The sequence below is a fragment of the Pteronotus mesoamericanus genome, unplaced genomic scaffold, assembly GCF_021234165.1.
Source record: "Pteronotus mesoamericanus isolate MK-2021 breed Mesoamerican mustached bat unplaced genomic scaffold, CSHL_Meso_final contig_56, whole genome shotgun sequence".
Lineage (NCBI taxonomy): Eukaryota > Metazoa > Chordata > Mammalia > Chiroptera > Mormoopidae > Pteronotus > Pteronotus mesoamericanus.
In genome coordinates, this window is record NW_026555201.1 from 20582925 (window position 1) to 20606614 (window position 23690).

At 36.8% G+C, this 23690-nt stretch overlaps 1 protein-coding gene across 1 annotated transcript in view; it reads left to right on the top strand.

The window, feature by feature from the left end:
• The window catches only part of ACSS3 (acyl-CoA synthetase short chain family member 3), a 168910-nt gene that overhangs the window by 126751 nt on the left and 18469 nt on the right, over positions 1-23690 (top strand). The window contains exons 10-13 of the mRNA XM_054580162.1: positions 3439-3534; positions 6629-6692; positions 18840-18921; positions 21133-21255. Of these exons, the coding sequence (XP_054436137.1) occupies positions 3439-3534; positions 6629-6692; positions 18840-18921; positions 21133-21255 (365 nt within the window). The remainder of the gene's footprint in view (positions 1-3438; positions 3535-6628; positions 6693-18839; positions 18922-21132; positions 21256-23690) is intronic.

The following is a 23690-nucleotide window of genomic DNA, read 5'->3' on the forward strand; positions in this document are numbered from 1 at the left end:
TTTAAGCATTTTACACTGCATAATTCATATTTGGAAAAATAACATCTATTAGTTCTCTTTCCTTTGTTAAGGAAAATTCATTTTGGTAACAACTCACTAATATGCAAGAAGATAGAGTGAGATAGCAAAGACACATGCAAAAGAGTGAAGTGCCTGCATTAGCTTCTCTTACAGTTTGAATGTAAAGGTACCAAAGTAACTTATCCTTCACATTCTTCAATCCCCTGCCATCTTCTTCCTGGTTGTCTCTTATCTAAAGAAATTGTGCTGGTTCATTGCGAAGCATTGTGTGTTAGGTATCTTTGGGAAGATTTCTCCAAATGTAGTACCCTATTCTCTTCTTCAGTGAGAACGTTCTGGTTTGTTCAATGTAGCTATTTCCCAGTCACAATGTCACATCTGGATTCCCTATCTCCCTGGATAACTGTTAAGCTGTTAATTGTAGTGGACAGTGTGAAACAGAGGTTTTTAGAACATCTTCAAAATAGGGCGCTGGGAGGCCTTTGGAGTTTGATGAAGGGCTGCAGCGCACCCGGGGGCTTTTTCCAACCAGACGCCTCTCCTGCACACGGACCAGCCTCAGAGCCAGGGCGGCTGCGAAGTCTGTGTGTGTGAAAATGTGTGAGCGCACGTGTCCGTGCCTGTGTTAGGGGTCCTTCAGTTTTGGGGCCTTGGGACATTCCCAGGTTTAAAGACAGAAAACTAAAGTTTCTACAACCATTATGGTCTTTCTCATCCAACCTTCATCCTAAATATGGCTCTTTATTACATTTAGAGTCCTAGGAATGTCATTTTTTCTTATAGTATCCTTTGCATGTGATTAGGGTTTTTTTCCTAATCACCTAAATGAATATCAAAATAAGGTAAGTGAGATTCTCAAATTATTAATGTTCAGAGTATAGACTAATATTATATACTTTAACTGACTGGATAATCCTTTTCTCTGCCCTTAAAATTCGGTCAAAATAATCACATAAAAATATGCTTTTCATAGTTCTCTTACAATCATAAACTATGACAAAACAGCTGAAGGCTAAAAGATTATAAATATATAATCACTATACAAATATGCTTAAGAATTCAGGAAGTATGTATAATGTCAGCTGGCTTAGGCAGTCAATAATACTGATAGTGCTTCACTAATCCTTTTTTATGTCTTTATCTAAGACTAGGTTTTGTTCTCACTTCCTCATCCCATACTTCCTTTCTCCCAATCTTATAAGAAGAGCAAAGTGCCGACATCTTTCATAAGAATTCAAAATAAGATGGGTTGAAGCAGGGTGCAGTTAGAGTTTTGCTGTTGTGGCTCTTTGTTTTTCATTTAAGCAGCAGGTACTAGAGCCATTGGAAGTTATATTTGTAGGGTCTAGAGTCTAAGTTGACAACTTGCCGAGAAGTCTTAGGTTTTAACAAATGCAGTGAGTTTGAACCCTGGTCAGTGTGGCTCAGTTGGTTGGAGTGTCATCCCATGACTAAAGGGTTGGGGTTTTGGCTCCTGGTCGGGGCACATACCTGGGTTGTGAGTTTGCTCCCCAGTTTGGGCGCCTATGGGGGATGGCCAGTTGATGTTTATCTCTCACATTGATGTCTCTCTTTCTCTCTCTTCCTTCCCTTCTCTCTAAAATCAATAAACATTTTTTTTTTTTAAGAAATGCAGTGAATTTGAACTTCAGATGATTGGAGCACCCCTACTAATAAACTAAACTTAATAAGATTTACTTTTAAAACAGCAGATTTACTTTAACAGCTGCTTCCCACCCAGGTGGGAGGGGGAATAGAAGTATCTTGAGCGGGATAGCTCCCTCCTAAGGTGACCTAGTGGCTTCTGTTCCTGTTGTCACCGTGCTCTTTTGTGTACCTTCTCTTAAGAACCTCCCCCCACAGGGTCGCACCCTGTCCCACCCTGCGCCTGTCTCCCATCAGCTTTGAAGGGTGACTAACATGAGCATGTATGCAGTTTTTAAAAAGCAAAGGGAAAAATGCTGTTAACCCTTCTGAACCTGCGGATCTTTTCCCAGGCTTTGATTGTGCTGGCGGGAGAACGGCCAGGGTATGGCCTGGCCGTTGAAATGCCATTTCATAAAGTACATGCCTGTTTTTTGTCTTGCTATGAAAATATTTGAAAATCTGTTGTTAAACATCAAAAATGTCTGCTTTGGGTACTTGCTGCTTCTCCTCAGCGGTGACCATATGGCTTAGCACCTTAAGCACTGGGCTGTGACTTAGGGACTATGTTTTAATGTTCAGGAGTCCATCTTCTGTTATTGATGCCAGCTGAGCCACCATCCAGAAAATGTGAATAATAAATTGAATGATGCTGGAAAATAAAGAAGGGTAATAAATTCTTTCCATCACTCTAAAGTGATATAACTGTGTGATAAATTATGGTAGAGACCATGGTGGAAGGAGTACATTCTGAGTCCTTCGGAAGATAGATGTTTTTATACTTTTGAATTACTTTGGATCTGATTTTTTGGCAATGAATCTCTTGGGTGTGCATATTTGTACAATACGAAGCCAGTAGTTCTGAAAGTTTTCACCATCAATACCCTTTAATCCTGCCTTCCACAGTTATGAATCTCATACTTAAAAGATTCTGTTAAGTTTACACTTGTACTTACTATAATAACAAATGTATTCTTCCATAAAAATAATCATTTATAGAACTGTGGTTATTATGCAACAACTGCTATTTTTTCTGACTGTTAAAACTGGAGATAGAGAAAAAAATTAACATTTTTATTAATCAATGCAGGCTAATTGTGGGCAAGTCTCTGGCCTAGCTGAAATAATCAGCATAGTATAAATATATTTTTCCTATATTTTGGGCCTTCTGGAAGTCCAGGAGATACAGGCTGAGAGCAACTTGATACAGGCTAAAGTGTTGGTAAATTCAGCTTCAGATGCCAGTGTCTCTAGGCAAGTGTAGTTCTTAAATATTACAACATTACAATATTAAAATATGATATTGTTCATATATTTTTTATAATTGTGGGTTACTTATTCTAGAGGCTAAGCTATAAATATTTTGCACATAGCTGTTATTTACCTTGATAAAATACCTTTAGGTGAGTTACGAGAAACTTTTCTAGAGATTTTTTGTTTTTAACATGTGTTTGTAAACCTCTTCCAGTCACACAATGTCCATTCTTTACACCGGTGACCCACAACTGAGAACACTAGAGAAGACTTTCTTTTCTTTAAAAGAAATAATAATGTATATAGTATTCTAAGTGTGTGTACTTAAGTTTAAAAAAGGTTGATATGGCATAAATTATTGGATTTTTAAATTTTTTAAATAATGCATTTGCGCTATTGCTCTGTTCCTCATGCATTTAAATTCTATGATAAACTTGGTGGAGAGGGGCAGTGTACTCACTGAAGAAATCATGATCTCAGGATGAAACATTAAATGATAAATAACATTTCTTTTTCCAGAGACTGGATCCCCAATTACAGCATCATGTATTGGATTAGGTAATTCTAAAACACCTCCTCCAGGACAAGCAGGAAAATGTGTTCCAGGATACAATGGTGAGAAATGACCGTGAATTTTTAAAATATGTGAAGCGGAAAATTTGGTATTTTGTGTGTGTGTGTGTGCTGCAAATCATATCACATGAAACATGCTGGGTGTTTAGTAAGTATTTGATTAAATGAACACCTGTACTAATAAGAAATGCCTTAATTATTGTTAGCCAATTTAATCAAAAGTAATGTTGTAGACTTCCAAGGACGTGTTCTCGGTTATGATATCATAACCAAGGAAATATTATCATTTACAAGGCATGTTAAGAATATGGATGTGAAGGATGCAGAGGACAAACTGATGGCTGCCAGAGAAGGGGAGTGTTGGAGAATGGGTGGAAAAGGTGAAGGGATTGAGAAGTACAAATTGGTAGTTACAAAATAGTCATGAGATGTAAAATACAGTTTAGGAAATAAAGTCAATAATGTAACAACTATGTATCTTGCCAGGTGGGTACTAGAAATATTAGGGGAACAATTTGTAAAGTATAGGATTGTCTAATCACCCTGCTGTACATCTGAAACTAATAAAAATAACATTGCATGTAAACAGTAATTGAAAAAATACAATTTAAATAAAAAATATGGATGTGAAATTAATATGTAAGAAGCCTGCTAGGTACCAAGTTATTTGCGTATATTATTTTATTTCATGCTGAAGTATTTTTAATTCAGAGATATTATTATCATTTTAGAGATAAACTAACTGGTGCTCAGACAGACTAAATAACTTTCCTATGGTAACTTAGCTGGCTAAGTCCTGAAGACAATACAAATCATTGTGTTTTACTAATTTTGTTCGTTTGCTTGTTTTTTTTGTTACAAAAGCTGCAGGTTGTTTTTTTTTTTCCATATGCTGCTCTTTAAGAGTGATGATAAGGATTTTGAAGCTTTTGGGTAAAAATGAACATGAAGAGTAAGGATTCTAAAAACAAAAATCATTTCATCCGTACTGGCAATGTATGATAGTGAGATAAAATATCCTTCAGTATTTGTTGTTAAATTGTTAGTAGTGATTATAATAGTTCAATAATTACCCTTGGACTCCATTTCCAAGTTGCATTTAATTGTGGAAATCATCTCACTTTTCATGCCTTCGATTTCTTTATTCAACATGCTTCATAGAGTTGCCGTATTGTGATGTAACACAACGAAGCATTAACACAAGTGATGATCAGTAAGACAGCTGAAATAAGTCTGAGCTAGTAATGTTACTGATATTCCAGAGAAGCCAGATGGGCTGACTTGATTTAGACTCCCGCATTAATTTTATAGACATGGAAAATGAGGCACAGAAGTTAGACTGTTCGTATAAGGTCACACAATTTAACAATAGATTTATGAGGAAAACCCAGCTTTGTGGGACAGAAAACTATTTCTACACATAGTTCCTATTTGCATGTAAATTATAAATTTTAGAGCTTTGTCTTTTGCTTCTCTAACATAAACACATTGTATTTACCTCCTAGGACAATGATTAGTTAAGAAAACATGGATCATTTGGTTTAACCTAGCAGCTATATTTATAAAAAAGACACTTAAGGTATTTTTTTTAAAGGGCCGAAATAGATATTCTATGAAGCCAGTGATATCTCTGGGCTTGGAAAGGTGAATCCAGTTTTAGTGAATTCCTCCCTTTGAACAGTACTGTCATCCCCACTCCTTTTATCAGAAAAACTGCTTTTGTGTTGAGCCATTTTTAGGGGCTGACGATTGTGGGAGATGTTGAGCACATTTTCCTTTCAGTAGTTCATCAGTGCCATTTTTATATCCAGTGGTAAGAAAGCGTTAAGCTTTGATGTCTCACAGAATTTCAGTACAGAAGTTTCTCATTGTCTGAAAGCCATCGGCTTACAGACAGCGCAGGTTAAACATTAGAACTGAAGTATTTATAACCAAGGAAACAGTGACTTTAAGATTCATGATCTTTGTGTTTCATGGCTTTTCAGAGATTCAAAGGCATAATGTAACATTCAATATTAGAATAAAGGGCAGTAGTATTCTTTTTAGAAAGGAAAGAAAACCATTTTTTTGTGTGTGTGGAAAACATTCAATATGGTGTAACACAACTTCACATTTATTGAATACCTTATACAAGTGTGTCACTTTTTTTTCCCAAGTAATTCTTATACCAACACTATGAGAAAGGAATTACCCTCACTTTTTAGATAGGGAAATTGAAGGGGTAATAAAATGTGCTCAGAGGCACATAATAAATTGGCCACCATACTGGGATTTAGGGAAACAAAGATGAATTAGGTATGGCCACCACCCTTAATGAACTCACAATCTAGTGAGAGACAGATAGTTACCCTGCTAATAACTGTCAGAATAGAATTTTAAAACAAAATGGCCTGGGCACACAAGACGGGGAGGTGGTGATTAATTTTTTCCTGGGGATAATGTCCTTCTTTTCTCATAGCTTCTTTCACCAGAATAAACTGGATGGATGAGCTACATAAAGAATCTATTAAAGCTTAAAACATGATGATATATCCTCATTTCTAGTTTCCACTAAGGGTTACTGAATAGGGATGTGAGCTTTGATCTCATGATATCTTTCAGGATTTTAACATTATAACACAGAAAGCATTGAAATAATATTTGGGAAGTTTAAATTGACCTCTGAAGCTTGGAAGTGGAAATGAAGCCTTAAATCAGAAAAAATGGTGTTTCCAGACTTTTAAATACTTTATTTTTATTGCTTAAATATTTTTAATGTATTTTAAAACCTTACATGTTTCCTTCAATTTTTGAAAAGCAACATATTTTTAATGTTTTGATGGCATGGAAGGATATGTTTAAATGGATAGGAATATAGATTATGAAATTACCAGCATGTTAAAAATATGATATCTTTCTTTATTTAGGGAGATTCTAAGGAAAATTTGTGTTCTTGTTAGAAATTGAAACCATGCACTCTAAATTTTTTGTGAGACATTTTAGCTTACTTATATATGTTTAAGTCTTACAAGACTTGAAAGATGCCTTTTTTAAGCTACAGTTTTGACTGTTGAATATGGAAAATATGGAAACATTTACACTATAAGGTCATGTAGTTGTATTCAAAGTACTTATTTATTTCTATTTTATTTTGAAGTTATGATTTTGGATGACAACATGCAAAAACTGAAGGCTCGGTGTTTAGGAAATATTGTGGTAAAGTAAGTAAAATTTGCAGTACTACTATTTAAAAGAGCAAGAATTAATATATAATTTTAAGAAAATGAAATGTTTTCAATGAATGATATTACTAGTAAGGAGGTTGCAGAATGAGCTTGTATATTGTTTCAGAATACACAGTGCCAACTCTTGTAATTCATACATGTAAGTCCCATACAGTAGAACAAATTTAGATACAATTTAAAAAGATAAATATTGCATCTCTTTAATAATATTTTTCTGATTATACAAGTAATGCATAGATGATAAGAGTAACTTAAATACCAAAATCCAAGTAGTAAATAAAGTTGTGTCCTATCCTTCAACAATACACTGTTAATTTTGTAATAGATATGACTTTCTCTTTTTCACAGGCACTTTAGGTTGTTGAAACAATTTGGCTTATTCTTATGCATCGCTCTTTTCCCTAACCCTGTTTCATGAGCATTTTTAACTTTTAGTCTGCTTCTTAAAAATGCTTATCCCCATTATAGGCCTCGTAGACTTTTTTTGAACATTTATGATTATAAGTAATTCTTTGCTTGTGTTGTATTCTCTCCCTTTCTGATAATTACTACAGTATTGAATAAATTTCTAAAAGTGTAATTACTGAGTCAAAGAGTAGGATAATATAAAATCCCTAACTCATCAAATATAATTTATTGCTGACATTTTTGTCATTGTTCATTTGATAGGCAAAGTGCTAAAATCTGAAAATATTTAAATATACTTTGATTAAACTAATATTTTAAAATTGTTATGCTGATGAAAGCTGTTATGGAAGTTGACTAAGTTGGGAGACACACAGAATTGACATAGGTTGTTTTAGTGCCCCTGGTTTTGGAATTTTCACTGAATGGCTGGGTTTAAGTAGTAGAATTTATCGATATGATTTAAGTCGAATGAGCTGCTATAAATACAGGACATTGCATGTTGAGTCATATAATAAGTTGGTTTCGCCATTTATTTTAAATAGTTTTTATTCCTTGGCATTCTCACATTGGTAGAAGGTTGTCTTAGATTAATAAAACATTTTAAATTCTGTGAAAATTAAATGGAAAATAGTAATTTAAAAAAATGTATTTCATCAGGTAGAGACCCTTAAACTTTACAAAAAGCTAATAGAGGAGATATACTTTCTGATGCAATTCTTTTCAGATTCTTATGTTTTCAGTAAACATGTAACCACTATAGCACTTTTTTAAAAGTTTAAATTTTAAGACATCTTTCTGGAAAATGGAAAAGTGAAATATCAAATCTACCATTTGTTGTCATATTTTTCTGAATCAGAATCCATATTAACATAGAGCTAATTGGAACTTGACCTGTAAGGGGAGATATGTCGGGGTTGGCAGGAGGGCTTACTGAAGAATTAATCGGAAAAAGATTGTGAGTAGATGTTTAGTCTGCTTAGGAAAGCACATGGTTTTTGAGAGCCTTTAAAAGCTCTCTAACATCATATTTTATGTAACCTAACTATAAGTGAGTCATCAGTATCATAAAGCAACTTTGGCAAGATCTCAGTGGTGGCATTGGATAGCAGCACAGTTTTGAACCCCTTATGTGCTCCGCCCTCTAATTATTGGTGGCTTTGCCTCCCATCTGTTTAAAAATAATAAAATATAATAATAGTCCATGTAAACTATATTTTTTCTTGTAGCCATTGATGTTGCTTCAACTCGTTGAAAGTAACACTATTATTGCCAAAGGTATTCTATGGTTTAGATTGTCACCAATTCAGAATAATTTTCCTCCCTCTCTGTTCCTAAACAGGGACTTTTAATGTTCAGCTCTGGGATTTTGAGATTTCATTATAAATTGTTTGAAGATTCAATATATGATGACATGCAGTGGACTTTGATTCCCCCTTAAGTTAATAGTGAAATGAGGTATTTGAAAATTTCATCTATTTTATATATATATATATATAAAATTTCATCTATATATGCAGTATATATAATTATATTTAAAAGGTAAGGTAGAAATATTAAGTAAAAAGTTATTACTAATATATCTCTTATTTTAATGGAGCAGTGCTTGAAAACTTATTTCAGGGAACTCATTTTTATCTGTGAGAGCAAGGATTCCCTTTTGAAATCCACACCTTCAGCATTCATTCCACTCTACCTCATTGACCCGGCAATTATCTCTGCATCCCAACGGCTGCTTGCAATATTCATAGAATGTTTTCGTATTTACTATCTATCAAGAAGACTTGTTTATGTCAGATGATTAGCTGTTTGGGATGCCTTGAAGGAATACATCATTCATCCAGAATGGAAAATGGCCAATAAATTCTTTTTAAAAGCACATAATAAATAAGTGCTTAATTGAATTAAGTGAAAGGAAAAAACATACCTCCTTGACTTAATAAAAATTATTGTGATTTAAAAAAACAGTTTGTAATTTGAGAGATAGTCATTATCTATCTGTATGTCACATTTTAAAGGAGGTTTATGATCTGGAAACAGGGTCCTTTCCAGAGACCAGCTACACAGCCCCAGAACGCTTGGTGGCTGATAAATGGTGTTTGATTAGGGATTATATACAGTGTCCAAGGTTCACAAAATATTTGAGATTCTAAACTTTAAGAAATGTATTGATCCCCATCAAAATGAATATGTGTTTAATTAAATATATAAAATATTTTACATTATATCAACTTCATTGTCAATTTAATGTCCATAATTTTTTCATTTTATTTGAGAACAATTTTTAGGTCATACTTTGTCATTTCCCATGATTCCTGTATGTGCTCAATGATTGCTGGGAAATAATAACCAATGGTAAACTCTATGTATAACTTCTTGTCAAATGATTTCAAAAGTAAAATTGCAACCTTTTATTTTTTCAGAAGGTATTTGAGTTTATATGACATATTGTTATATTTTCTTTTCTTTTCATGGATAAGGGGTGAGGCCACGAGTAGCAAGAATGACTTGGTCCATGAGGGGTTTAATACTGAGCTTGCATTAGAAGTTACCACCAGGCTGGCTTGGTGTACTAACTAAGTGGAATAGTCTTTGAAATGGCAATACTCCCTAATGCCTTTCATGTTCACAAATTATAATTATAGTGATTCTAAAGAATAGAGGGAAAAGTCTGCATGAATATTTGAAAATAAAAGAGTTCAAACTATATTAAAATAAATCAATAAAAAATCACGACTTATTGTTTTAATGCCAAATTTGTTTGCCTTTTATAAGTACAGCTATAGCTTCTTGCCTTACTATGAAATCTTTTGTGAATGGTATAAATAACATTGAAAATCCTACCTTGAGCAGTTCCTTTAAAATCTGAAGTTATAGTCATATTTCTTTGTTTTATAAAATACTAAATGTAACAATTCATTTTATTATATTAAGATGACTCATCCCAAATCAGAAAAATGATATGTAGTAATTTTGAGAAAAAACCCTTGATCCACTTTGGCTTTTCAAACTCCTTTGTTAAGGCCTTCTAGAAATCCCAGCTTTGCTCTCCTGGGAATTCTTTAACGGGAAGGTGGGCATTTTAGTGATTTCTGAACCACCATAGATAGACTTTGGGTGTAATAAATATGAATCCTGCAGTTTTCGTAGATTATTTGCATTCATAAGATTAACCTTTCTAGTACAAAACTACACATCTGCATGAATGTTAGAAAATTCTTTGATTTTGAAACTTACTCCAGGCAGTTAATTTAGTGAGGAAGTTTGATATCTGAGCTATGAATATAAAATGTTCATGAATTTTAAAAGGTGTACTTGCAGTTTCATCCAGAACTCTAAATTGCAGAAATAAAAGTAGGAGTCAGTTATTTCCAGCCAACACAGAGCAGGTCCTGAGAGAAAATTTTTAACTGCAGTTGCCACAATGCTCACTGTTATTAAAGCCGTAGGTCTCTGACTGGATCCAGTCATTGCTGTTGGAAGTGCGGCTTGCCCGCCACACGTAGTTCCGAGGCCTGTGTTCTGCAGGCTGTGATGGGTGCAGGGAGTATATGGCATTGCCTGAGTGCCTTTTTCTCTGGTGTTTGCCAATTTCTCAGCCTCCAGATACTGAACTCTAGGCTTGTAATGGTGTTTATTTACATCTCTACAGCTTGGAAGAGTGATTGAGTCACTGTGCTGCTGTCTTGGGAGAGGGTCAGGACAGCTTTCTTTTCATAAGCATATCCTTTGAGTAAAACCAAGAATGTCATATAATTGTAATGCCATTCTTTCCTAAATGACATATTGCAATTTTAGTGTGATCTTTTAAAGCCTTACAACACTGTGAGGTGGGCAGTCAGACAGATATTATCCTCATCTTAGACGTGGGAATCTAAGCATCATTAGTAGTTACACAGCTAAAACTTACACTTACTACCTTCTCATTTGTCTGCTCAGACAGAAAGAAATTACAGCCTAGTTAGTTTCCTGCAGAGGGAAAAGTAGCTTCATATGAAAACCTCAAGTAAAGTCTGAAGACACCATAGGAAAAACTGGGAGTGCAAAGTTGGGATCTAACATTATGATTCCCAAAGGAACAGGAGTTAAGCCATCAATTTATTTCTGTTACCACGAGGGTTCCTGATGGAGCCGTGAATATATAGATCATCTTTTATCTGGCATTGCCAGCACCTGGGGCTCATATTTAAGATTGGTCAGGAATGCGTTACCTTTTACAGTGATGGACGTTCTCCTTCCTTATACCTCCCTCTCATCATACACATGCACACACGCACATCACTGCTGCTTCAATTCCTCCTCTTTCCCCTGGTGAGTGGTCTCTTTGGAAAGGACACACTCGAAGGGGAACTTCTGATCGACTACTGGGCAGGTTGTAACAAAACTCCCCTTTTCACTCTCCTTGGAAGATTGAAAGAGTTGGGCTGGTAACATTTGATCTTAGATTTGAAGGATTAGATTTGACAGACATTAACCAGCATATTTCTTAGTATTTTCATAAATTTTCCTTCCGTCTGCCAGTCCAATGTAGTTTTGTTATTGTAACTACAGGAAAAAGTCCTTTTTCTATCACTGCTGAAAAAGAGCCCCATATACCCACCATTCCAGAAAGAAGATCTGCATATAATATAAAATCATGTTTAGGATGGCGATAAGAAAAGTGTTAGTTTGGAATATTTCAAAAAAGGGTCTGCTCTCTACTCTATAGGTCATACACACCTAACTTCTGTCTGGAGAGTATTGCTTCTCTCCTCACATTTTTTTTCTTTATTTCAGTGATATATATTCACAAATACTTTCACTTCTGGAAGTCTCTCTTTTCTGCCTTTTTTAGGATGACTCTATGGTATCTTCCAAAATTCTTTCTTTAGAGTTCCTTTTCAATACTCAAATAACAACATCTGGATTTTTAAAAATACCGCAATTTGTTAGTCAAGGACATGTAACATTCCTTTATTTAATCCTACTAATTATCAAATGCAATTTCATATCTTGCTTGCCAGTCTGTTCCTCAGTTATACTTGGGGATCATGAAGTAGTTTTCTGGGGGGGCATCTTAAAAATGACTTGGGACACACACTTAATGCCATTTCCAGCAGGTCCATACTTTGGCTAGTGATAAAAATCTTTTCTTCCAAGAGCTCCTGGCAGTACAGGGTTTAGCCTCCTGCTGTGAAACTTGCCTGAGGGACACCTTAGATGTTTACATTTTGTCATTATTTCACTAACTTGATGGAATAGACACCATTCATGACAGGTTTTCTCCCTGTCTATATTCTAAAGAATATTTATATCTTTGTAGTGCACAATATGCCTGGATTTTCTTGAGTCTGAAGCCAGAGTTTATATCTTTGTATCATCAATGTCAACGCAGTGACTGAAGAATATCAAGCACCCGACATTATTGACTGAATGAAGAAAATAAATGCATAGGCCAATGCGTGCGTGCGTGCATGAAACAGTTGAATAATTCCTCTACTCACTTCTTCTCTAACTTAAATATTTTCATTCTCTCTTCACTGGTTTCTTCTACTCAGATCTTTGTTGTCCTAAATCAGCCTACCTGTCTGCATTAAACCACTGATTTATAGCTTTCCTTTCTGTCACCCACAAACTTTTAAAAAAAGTATTGTCTAACCTGTCTTCCTCCACTTACTCCCTGTTTACTCCTCAGTTGCTACTGTTATTGCCTGTTCCACTCATTTGAAATGGAAATCCTGAGGATACTCAAAATATCTTAATTACTGAGTTGCAAGACCTTGGTTGAATACACCTTAGAACAACATTTGCACTTTATTTGACTTTGTTGAACACTTAATCAATATTAAAACTCTGCTCTGGTGGCTCCTAAGATACTGTTTCCCTTAGTTCTCATACATCTCTGATTTTTATTTTACTTTGATTCAGTGGTCTTTTTTTGGTCCTTCTGTTATCAGTAGAAAACGAGTTCTTGTGGTGTCAGGAAGAAGTTTCCTGAGACCCGCACAGAAGGATGGGGCTCTGTAGTACAGTTTATTGATGATGTAAAATTAACGGGGCTCCCATCCTGACTTCCCACTGTCCCATCTTCATCCATCTGGCCATAAAAAAGGTCCAATCTTGTTCTCAGTAGGACCAACGCAAAAGCCACTGCCCAGAGTTTCTGCTGCATGTTAAAGTGCAGCCTAGTCCAGCATCTGGCTCGCTTAGCGTGTGTTTACCACTGCAGTCCATTGCTGTGCTGCGGTGTGCAGGCTCCCTCCCTGAGCCTGCGTGTGGAGCCTGCAGGGCCATGGGCCACGTGGCTGCTAGAGCCACAGGACTATGGAGAGAGGATGTGCAAGTGCCTGGTGTGAGTGCAGGTCACCAGCAGGAGGGAGAGGGGGGTAGAGAGAGAGAGAGAGAGAGAGAGAGAGAGAGAGATTGAGATTAGCTCTTTCAGAACCCATGCCATCTGCTGCGGGCCCTGGTAGCTACTAGGCACACATGGTCGCACGCTCCTGGGGAAGAAAATGCATGAATAAATGGGTTGAGTGAGTTACCTGGTGGGCAGAAGAGACAGAGATCTTCCTTGTTGCTTTGTTCTTTGATTATATTAGTTTGGGTAGTTTTGGCTTATAACAGACTGTGTGCCTTTTCTATAGAACCCATTAGTCCTGACTGATGTGGCTCAGTGGGTTGGGTGTTGTCCTGTAAACCAAAAGATTCCAGTTTGATTCCTGGTGGGGGCAGATGCCTGGGCTGTGGGACAGGTCCCCAGCTGGGGGCGTGCAAAAGGCAACTGATCCATGTTTCACTTGCACAGTGATGTTTTTCTCACACAGCGATGTTTCTCTCCTTTTCTTTCTCACTCCCTTCTCCTCTCTCTAAAAATAAATAAATATCTTATTTAAGAAAGAACTAATCAACTTCCCAAACTTTCATGCGCTTTGGATGGGTCCACACCCCCTGGTTAAACTGACAGGCCTCTATGGCCCAGCACCTCTCCCTTTGCTCCCCAACAATCTGGTACTGGAGGAGGAAAGGGAAAGAGCGTTAATCCCCTGAGGTGTCAAGCTGTAGCTTCCTGGTGAAGCAAACAGGTTTAATCTCCCCTCTTTATTAAATTCAATGTCTAAGTCCCTTTGCTCTGCTTTTCTAGCTAAATACCAATGGTAACACTTCTTTAACACTAGTTTTTGACCTTGGATTTCTCCTTACTCTGCACCCTTTTCTTCATACCCTTGGTACATTATTCTTAATATTCAAGGTCTGTTAGTATATACAACCTTATGCAGACCTTTCTTACCAGAATGAGGAATGGTATAAAAATCCATACTCTTCCTGATCTTCACAAAATTTATGCAGATATTTAAAGTTTTATACAACAACTGAGAAGGCCTATGTCCTTAAAGATTATTTTTTTCTGAGGTTGGCTACCTATACTTTTAATTCTGATGCTACTACTAATTATAGGAATATAATCTCTTACTAATTTTTAGTACTGTAGCACAAGAGCTCCAAACTCAAATCCAAGAGCTGCTTAAGTGTTCAAGATATTCCAGGAGACACCTGGAGGACTAGCAGATGTGGCCATGCATTTATTGCTCACAGTACAGGGGAGTGCATCGACGGCCGCTGGGTGGTGTGAGCTCTCTCTAGCCTGAGGCTTGTTTTAAGGGGTCCCAGACAGAGGAGGCACATGTCCTTGCGTGACTCTAAACTACATTACCTCAGTGTGTAAAAGGTCAAGAAGCAGTCACAGGACAAGAAGCTGTTCCCCAAAAGGAGATAAGGAGGAAGTTACAATCCATTCCCAAAACAATACACATTCCTTCTGGCCAGTGACCATCTGACCAGCACTCAGTCATGGGAGGAGGAAGGACCATGTCCATTGACGCCACAAGTATCATATTTTTCTCAGGTTATCAGGTACCTTCTTTGAAGAATAGAGATTGCAAATGTTTCCAACTTCTGGAAAATGTAAGATATTCTCTTTCTTGCCAATAACATCTGTACTGAAAAATGTTAAACTCCTGGTCCCATGTGTACTCACTGAATTAGGTGCATGCTAAACCACCAGGAAACTCAGATGATGCTCAATACACTAAGTACTAATTCATTTGCATAATTATTGCAAAAACTTAGACATTCCCATGTACTGTGAACTAGCTGTGTGTAGATGCTGGTGGGCTAAAATCTTGAATTTGGGGTATGTAAAATGAAAGAGATGCTTGTTTAACAATGTGTCCTAATATGCATAGTTCTTAGTATGAGCAATGTTATTGTTTGAGAATTTGGATCAGAATTTCTGTGTATGAGCAATCAGGTAGAACTAAAAATTAAACCTGACGTGCTTTCTCATTTGCCCCCACTACTCTCTGTTGTCCCCAGCACAGTCTGAATGTCAGTTGCCATTCATTATCAGTTACTTTTAATTTTCTTATTGTAGGGAGATACGCTCTTATACCCATGTGTCTGTTAAAAAATGTCACCAAGAAAGACTGAAAGTATTATATATCATGATATATTTGGGGGGAACAACTGAAGAATATTTCTCATTTCTCATTCTGTGCAAGCAGAATGCATCTCCATCAGGTTTATTGTTGTGGCTTACGTATAGTTGGCCTCACTCATTAATGATATTTCTTTTGGTCCATACTGGATTTTGATTTGTTACCTTGTAACCGAGTAAACTGGAGCTCAGCCATGTGGCACCTTGACACATGACTCAACAATTAGTGCTGCAGGAAACAGGTTTTTATTAACAGGATTCCAACCCTGGGGGGCTGAGCGCACTCCTGCTCAGAGCCATGTTCTCCCATGAAACCCAGCACTTCCCTCGCCCCCCAAAAGGCTAGAGCCAAAACCATGCACAGAAGTTCCCTGTGTCCTTATCTGTTCTTCAGCCAGCTGTGCAAACAGATCCTCATCCTCTCTAGAAGGTACTTTTGTGGGTTTCAGAGTTGGCATCCTCTCGCAGCAGCTCTCTCCTTCAGGATCTGGGGTGCACTGTTCTCAGCCTCTATGCAGTGGTTTAGAAAAACATGTGCCGTGTTACACTGGATGATGGTGGAATCCAGGGAGGCACACATCCCAAGAGAGTGACTTCTCTGTACATCCTTTAGAAAGCAGAAGCCTGCAGCTTAACATTCCTGATCACAGTTCAGCTCCAAGCATCTCTCACAAATCGGTGCTTGGGTAGGCAGGTCCCCACACAGCTGAGGCAGCTCTTCCATGGTCTCCTTCTTACTCCAAACCACATGGCTTTTCCCTTACACAGCAGACCTCGTAGTCGACTCCCATTTACACCCTTTCAGCCTGTTTGGCTTGTTTTTCCTTCTCTCTCAGCCTTCCCTTATTTTAAATGCTTAACCCCGAACTTCCTATGTAGCCTCATATCCGGCCCCTCCTATGATGTGCCATTTTTGACCATCCCCCCATATCTTTTACCTTCTTTCAGCTGCCATCCTTTAGTCAGGGCAAGAGTTCCCCATAACACACGGGCATCAGTCTCCTCTGGCTCTGTCACAAGTTACTATAGGCTCTCAAAGTCACATACACCTTTCGCCCTGGGCAGCAGCCCTCTCTATTTAAGAAAGGCACAGCTATTAACTTGCCATTATTATGCCAACTATGCATATCATCCACTTCCCCCTTACCCCAACCAAAGCTTGTTGGGAGTTTCTCCTATTTTCAGGGGGCTCTCACTCTATACCCTGTCACAACCTTTTCTTGGTGTCCTCTTCATTTCTTTATCCTCAGCATCCTATACATGTTGCTAATAAATTTAAAATGATTTTTAATGGTTGCCATATTCTTATTTTTGTTTAATGCTTAATAATCAATGATTTTACACTGGTTTATAAAGTATTAACAGTTGAACTCATGAAATATAATTATTTACAAGGTGATGAAGGATTAACATAACAAAGCTAGGAGGACCTGAGGGGATTACTTGCTGCCTCCTGCTGCCTTCCTGCAGATTACTTGAATGTAGTAGTACCAACTGCAACAGCAACAACATGGCGGAATCCCTGTAGTTTTTTTTAAGATATCAAAAAGACTTCATGCATGTTTTATGTAACTATGTGAGGTTCAGAAATGCAAATGCATAATTTTTCTTTCATCTTAAGTATTACAAAAAGATCTAACAAGGGGGGACCTACAGGGAGGCTGGCCACGGTGGAAACAGGCAAGTGCAGCTGAGCTGCTGACCCCGCTTGTTAACCTTATCCCGTTTTCTGCCGACGGAAAGTGAAAATACAGGGCAGTGCTTCCCAGGTCTAACGCTGGGGTGGAGGGTCCTTGAAGTTACCTCTTGCGGGCAATAGCCACGTCTGCTTTTTTTGCAATTTTCTCAGCATCAGTGCTGTGAAGTAACCGCTTTAAGTATTTTTGTTGTGTGAGTACAGGAGGTTAGATTTTTGAAAATCTAAACTTCCAAACTCTAAAACATCTAAATGGTTTCTGTATCCAGAAAACACATCGGGTTATTATTTTTGTTAAGTGGCATTTCCTACAGGGGACCAATATGAGAATTTATTCACGTAGTTATAGATAATGTGATGCAGGAGCTCCAAACTGGTGGATACTTAATTTTTTGTGATATTTCAGAAAAAACCCCACCTGAGGGACTAGCAGATGGGAACATGCCATTTATGACCGACATTACGGGGGAGCGCACTGATGGTGGCAGGTTGGTGCAAGAGAGGCTGCACCCCACCTGTGACCAAGACTTGTCTTAAGGGGTCCAGACAAAGGAGGCACATGTCCTAAGTGATTCTAAACTGCATTACCTCAGTGTAAAGAAAAGGTCAAGAAGCAGCCACAGGACAGGAAGCCACTTCCCAAAGGTGATAAGGAGGAAGTTACAGTCTATTTCCCAGGGCTTAGTCCCTATCTGTCTTTCTATATTTTTATCTATGGGGTGAATACATGGCACTTTCCCCTCCCATGACTGAGGGCTAGTCACTGGCCAGAAGAGATGTCTATTGTTTTGGCAATAGACTATAATTTCCTCCTTATTCCATTCCCAAACCATTCCCAAAACGATACATATTTGCTCTGGCGCGAAGCCCCCCTGGCCAGCTCTCATCAGGGGTGGTGGAAGGAGCCCTGTCTTGAGCTACCTCACAGATGGAAATATATGAGGAAACGGGCTGGAAAGAAGAGATGTATACTACCTTCTATTTTCTTCATAGGCATGAGAAGTAGCAGAGGTCTGCATGGTCATGAAAGACTTGAAGAGGGAGCAGTGAGAGGGAATTCCCAGAGTGGGAAGGCACATTGATTGTGAAGATAAGATTCTTCATGGGATGTTTAACTAGAGCATTCAATTACACAGAGACTGGAAGTTGGTACCTTGATACTTAAAAAAAAAAAAAAAAAGAATTGTCTTGCCTATGGTAGAAGGATATTTCTCTTAAAAAGTAATTCAGCAATGCATTTTGGTTTCTTCTTACAGATGTTATGCTTCTTTTTGAAACAAGGGTTGCTGCCGGTAACTATTCAAATACTAAACATGCGTGCCTTGTGCGGCCTTCCCAGAAACTACAGTCACCCCGCAGTGACTCTGCTATGTGGAGGTCAACTACTTCAGCCTCAATTAGACACGATCCATCCAGCAGATTTAGGGGTTACATTTTCATTATGGGATTTGAATTGTAATATCTATCATATTGGAAAGTTATTAGTCCTAGTCATTCAGGCTTTGTTACCACGTTCATCATAATTCTAACTTCTCTGTTCTTATATAAGGTTGCCGTTACCACCTGGGGCTTTCTCAGGACTCTGGAAGAATCAGGAAGCATTCAAGCATTTATACTTTGAGAAATTTCCTGTAAGAAATTTATTGTACTTTTTTTTTAAACCTTCATATGTGTTTCTCCATAGTTCTTGGCTATTCAGTTAAGCAACTTGATCACAAAGCAGCTTTTAAAGGTTATCTGATTCGCATTTCCCAGATTTCAGGGATATTAATGTCCAAATTACATAAATAAGTCATTTTTATAATTATTTTTACTAGTCTCTGGGTATCAAATTTCTCAGTTTGTTTTACCAGCTTTTTCTGGTATTTAATGGCCTTCAGTATTAGAAACATTTTTGTGAAGATAAAACTTTTGGGGACTTTCTATATTATTTCTTCCATTGGACTCCTTCGCAGACTGAGAGGACCTGACTGGAATTGTACACTGTCAGTAAGACCACTCTGCCTCCTGGGCTCCTGGGCATGGGAACAAAATTCACTGGCTTGTCAGAGGCTGTATTTTTCTATCCCTTTAGCTATTTTTGACATTCTTTCCTGAGTGTTCTCTGAGCTCTTTGTTTTAAAGTCACATTTTAAAATAAAGATAGAGGATAGACACAGTGTTCTCAACTCCCAAGATCTAGTCGCCTGAGTAACAAAAGGTGTCTTCCTATTGTCTCTGTTATCATTTACCTGTTCACTTGTGCTATGGTCATGTGTTTTGTGTTTATAACAGAACTTTGGTGATAATTCACATCAGGATCCCACCATCATCTTTTTGCTGTCTTTTCTCATTCTTTCCTTGAGAGATACTTGGTCCTCATTATTCACTAGGTAAAAAGAATGATCAGAATTCCATTAAAAAGAAAAAGTGAGTTTGAGTATTTAGCATTCTCTTTTTCATTTGTGAGTGGACAGCTAAACTAATCAACTAGACAAATGACAAGAATTAAAATAGCTTCCTTTAGAAAGAGATCTGATAGTTAAATGACCTCAGTAGACAAGATTAAACTTGCCCCTGAGGGACTGTGACTGGGAAGATTTGTCAGGGTAGTTGACTTCAGTCAGCCCAATCTATCTGCTTGATGGGCCACAGTGAAATCATCAGAATATTGGCATGATTAATTACAATCTGACAATGGCAAATGATATGTGCATGTGATTTTAACATGATCGCCTTTAACACTGAAACTTTCTTCCATGTCTCAGATTATATTTAAGCTGTAGGTAGTGAATCTGTACTCTGCATTGTTACCCTTACCTCGGAGCTCTCATTCAAGGGGCTAATAACAGCACAGAAAGTTTGAGTAACTTGACCATAGCTTAGAAGTAACAAAGCTAATATCCGAACGCATATAATCTGGCTCCAGAGTCCATGTTCTTTAACTAATACTCCAGATTATTAGACTCTCTAATAGTCACTGCAGGAATAATTGAAATGAGTGTCAATTATTGAGGGCTCATGACGTGCAGGTGTGTGCCCTCTTTATACACACCATTTCATTTATGCTTTACAAAAGCCTTATAAGGCATAGTTTGTTACCCCGTTTAATTGATGTGCACACTGAGTGTCCGAAAGATTGAGGAACACAAATAGCGACTCATCAGCATGTGTCCCGAAGCCCATGCTCACAGACATAGGTATCAAGATAACTCAGAGGTCTTAAGGAAGTAAGATTCTTTCTTTCTACTTATTCTTGATTTCTCATTCTGTTGTGACTTCTGGACCAATGAAGATGTGCTACTCCTTTGAGTTGATTAAAATTTTAATTTCATGCTTACTGCTTAACTCCGTTTCACTGAAGCTCAAGTTTAATCCAAATCCATGTTCATAAACTGTGCTCTATTTTGTAATTATTCATAGAGAGATTTAAAGCTAATAAATATTAACACAATTAAAGAATAAATCTACCAAAGAATTACTTTGAAATACCAAAGTATATTGGAAATATTGTGCAATTATTTTTCAATTAAAAAAAGAAATTGGGTTCATAAATTTTACAACTCTAAATTCAAAAGTTCAAAAACTTGAACATATATATACATTTATATATAAATTAAATATATTATATATATTTATAATTACATATAAATATACATAAGAATTTATATCTGGTTATTAGAGGAGTAAACAGTTTTATAGTAAGCTTTCAAAATCAAAAGTAATTTAATTCCATAATATGAAAAAAACCCAATGCATACAGTACATTTATTTCTATGACATTTTATGTTTTACCAAGCCTAAAAATGATTATATTACTTAATAGTACATACTAATTAGACATTGCATATTCTTCCTTACAGGGATATTATGACACCATGGATGCTGGTTACATGGATGAAGAAGGCTATTTGTATGTTATGTCTCGAGTTGATGACGTGATAAATGTTGCAGGTCACAGGATTTCTGCAGGTGCTATTGAAGAGGTATTGATGAATGTGGGGCTTCTAGTCTTGGTAATGTTTAGGAACGGGGCTGAGCTGAAGTTAATATTGAAATTAATTAAGTCATTCATCCTGGAAAGCCACTACACTTTTCATTTGAAGTGGAGGCTAGGTTACTCAAGCGTCTCTCGCCTCACTTCCTCTCCCGTCTGCTCTCCACGCACTCCCCCATTCCTGTCTGTGTGATAGTACAGAGTTTTAAGCACTCACATATATTTGTTTTTTTATGGGACAGTGTATGTATATTTGCCCCTTGATACTTGCTACTTAATTGCTTCTAGCTTCTTGATTTGCTCCTGCTTGATAACCAAATTTGCACATAGTCTTTAAGTGGTGTAAATTTAAACATTTTATTGTATGCTTAAATCCAGAGAATTTTCTGCCAATATAAATTGCACAAAGTCCCCAGAAGAGTTTTTTAAAACATTTTTAATTTTTCACCTTTACATAGAGTGAAATCTACTTTTTCCATTGTACAATACTATGAGTTTTTTACTTGTACTGATTCTTGCAACCATCATCACAGACAGGATACAGAAAAATTTCAATGTTGTCAAAGAATTTCCTCATAATGCCACTTTTGTATCTGACCCCCTCTATCCCCAACCCTTTGTAACCACTGAATCGTCTCTGTTCTTTTTTCATGCGTTCTCTAGAATGGTATATAAAGAAATAATATGGTATGTAACCTTTTGCGAATGGGTTATTTCATTTAACAAAATATATATGAGGTTCATCTAAGTATCTGTGCATATCAATAATCTGTCCTTTCATACTGCTGTGCAGTAACCCATTGTGTGGATGTGCTAACCAGTATATGTAACTATTCAGCAATTAATGGATACTTGGATTTCTTCCATTATGAGGCATTTATAAATAGTGCTGGTATATATGTTCCTGTACAGTTTTTAATGCAAAAAATTACTTTTTATTTCTCTACAATAAATACCTATAGTTAGCTTACTGGGTTACATGGTAAGTGTATGTTTAGGTTTAAAAGAAACTGCCGAATTGTTTTCTAGAGTGGCTTTGCCATTTTACATTTTACTGCTAGGGTTCCTATTTCTTTCCATGCTTGTAAGCACTTGGAATTGTCATTTTTTTATTTTCACTATTTTAATAGATATGTAATGGTATCTCATTGTGCTTTTATCTTCCTTGCCTATAACGACTACTGTGTTGGACAGCTTTTTATATGCTTATCTGCCACCCATGTATCTTTTTTGGTGAAATATTTATCAAAATATGCCCAATTTTTTTTAATTGGGTGTTTTCATATTGTTTAGTTTTGAGAGTCGTTTAGATATTCTGGATACAAGTCTTTTGTCTGATATGAGATGTGCAAATATTTTCTTCCAGTCTGTAACTGGTCTTTTTATTCTATTAAAAGTGTTCTTAACAGAACAAAAACTGTTCTTCATATTGATATGGTCTAATTTACCAAGTTTTTTCTTTTATAGGTTATGATTTTTGTGTTGTACCTAAGAATTATTTTCAAACTCAATGTCATAAATATTTTTCTTCTTTGTTTTCACCTGGGTTGTATAGTTTTCCGTATTACATTTATTTTTATTGATATACATTTTATGTTAGTTTACATTTATGTTTTTAGGTTTTGGGGATTTTTTTTTGGTATATGATGCAAGATATAGATGGAGGATTATTTTTTTTTAATAAGGATGCCAGTTATTCCAAGGAGTATTTGTTGTAAACACTGGCCTTTCTCCATGGAATTACCTTTGCACCTTTGTCAAAAATCAGCGACAATATTTAAGTGGGCTATATTTAGAGTACCTCTTCTGTTTCATTGCTCTAGGAGTTCATCTTTATCATCAATACTATTCTTTCTCTCTCTTTTATTTTTGACTTAATCATTATTGTATTTTTTTTGTTACCTTTTAGTCCCCTTATACCCCCCTCCCCTTAGCAGTCACAACACCGTTGTCCGTGCACATCAGTCCTTTCCCCTCCTTGCCCAGTCCACCCCCTGTTCACCCCACCTCCGGCGAGCCGTCCTCCTGCTCTCCATCTAAGAGTCTGTCCCCATTTTCCTTGTTAGTTCAGTTTGTTCATTAGTTTCCACATATGAGTAAAATCATATGGTGCTTTTCTTTCTCTGACTGGCCTATTTTCACTTAGCATAATGTTCTCTATGTCTATCCACTCTGTTGCTAAGGGTAAAATTTTCTTTCTTTCTTTCCTTTTTTTTTTTTAATGATCGAATAGTAGTCCACTGTAAATTTCCCATAATTGTTTTATCCACTCATCTACTGATGAACACATGGGCTGCTTCCATATCTTGACAATTGTAAATAACACTGCAATGAACATAGTGGTGCTTATGTTCTTTCAAATCAGTGTTTTGGATTCTTTTGGATATATTCACAGAAGTGGGATTGCTGGGTCAAAAGGCAGGT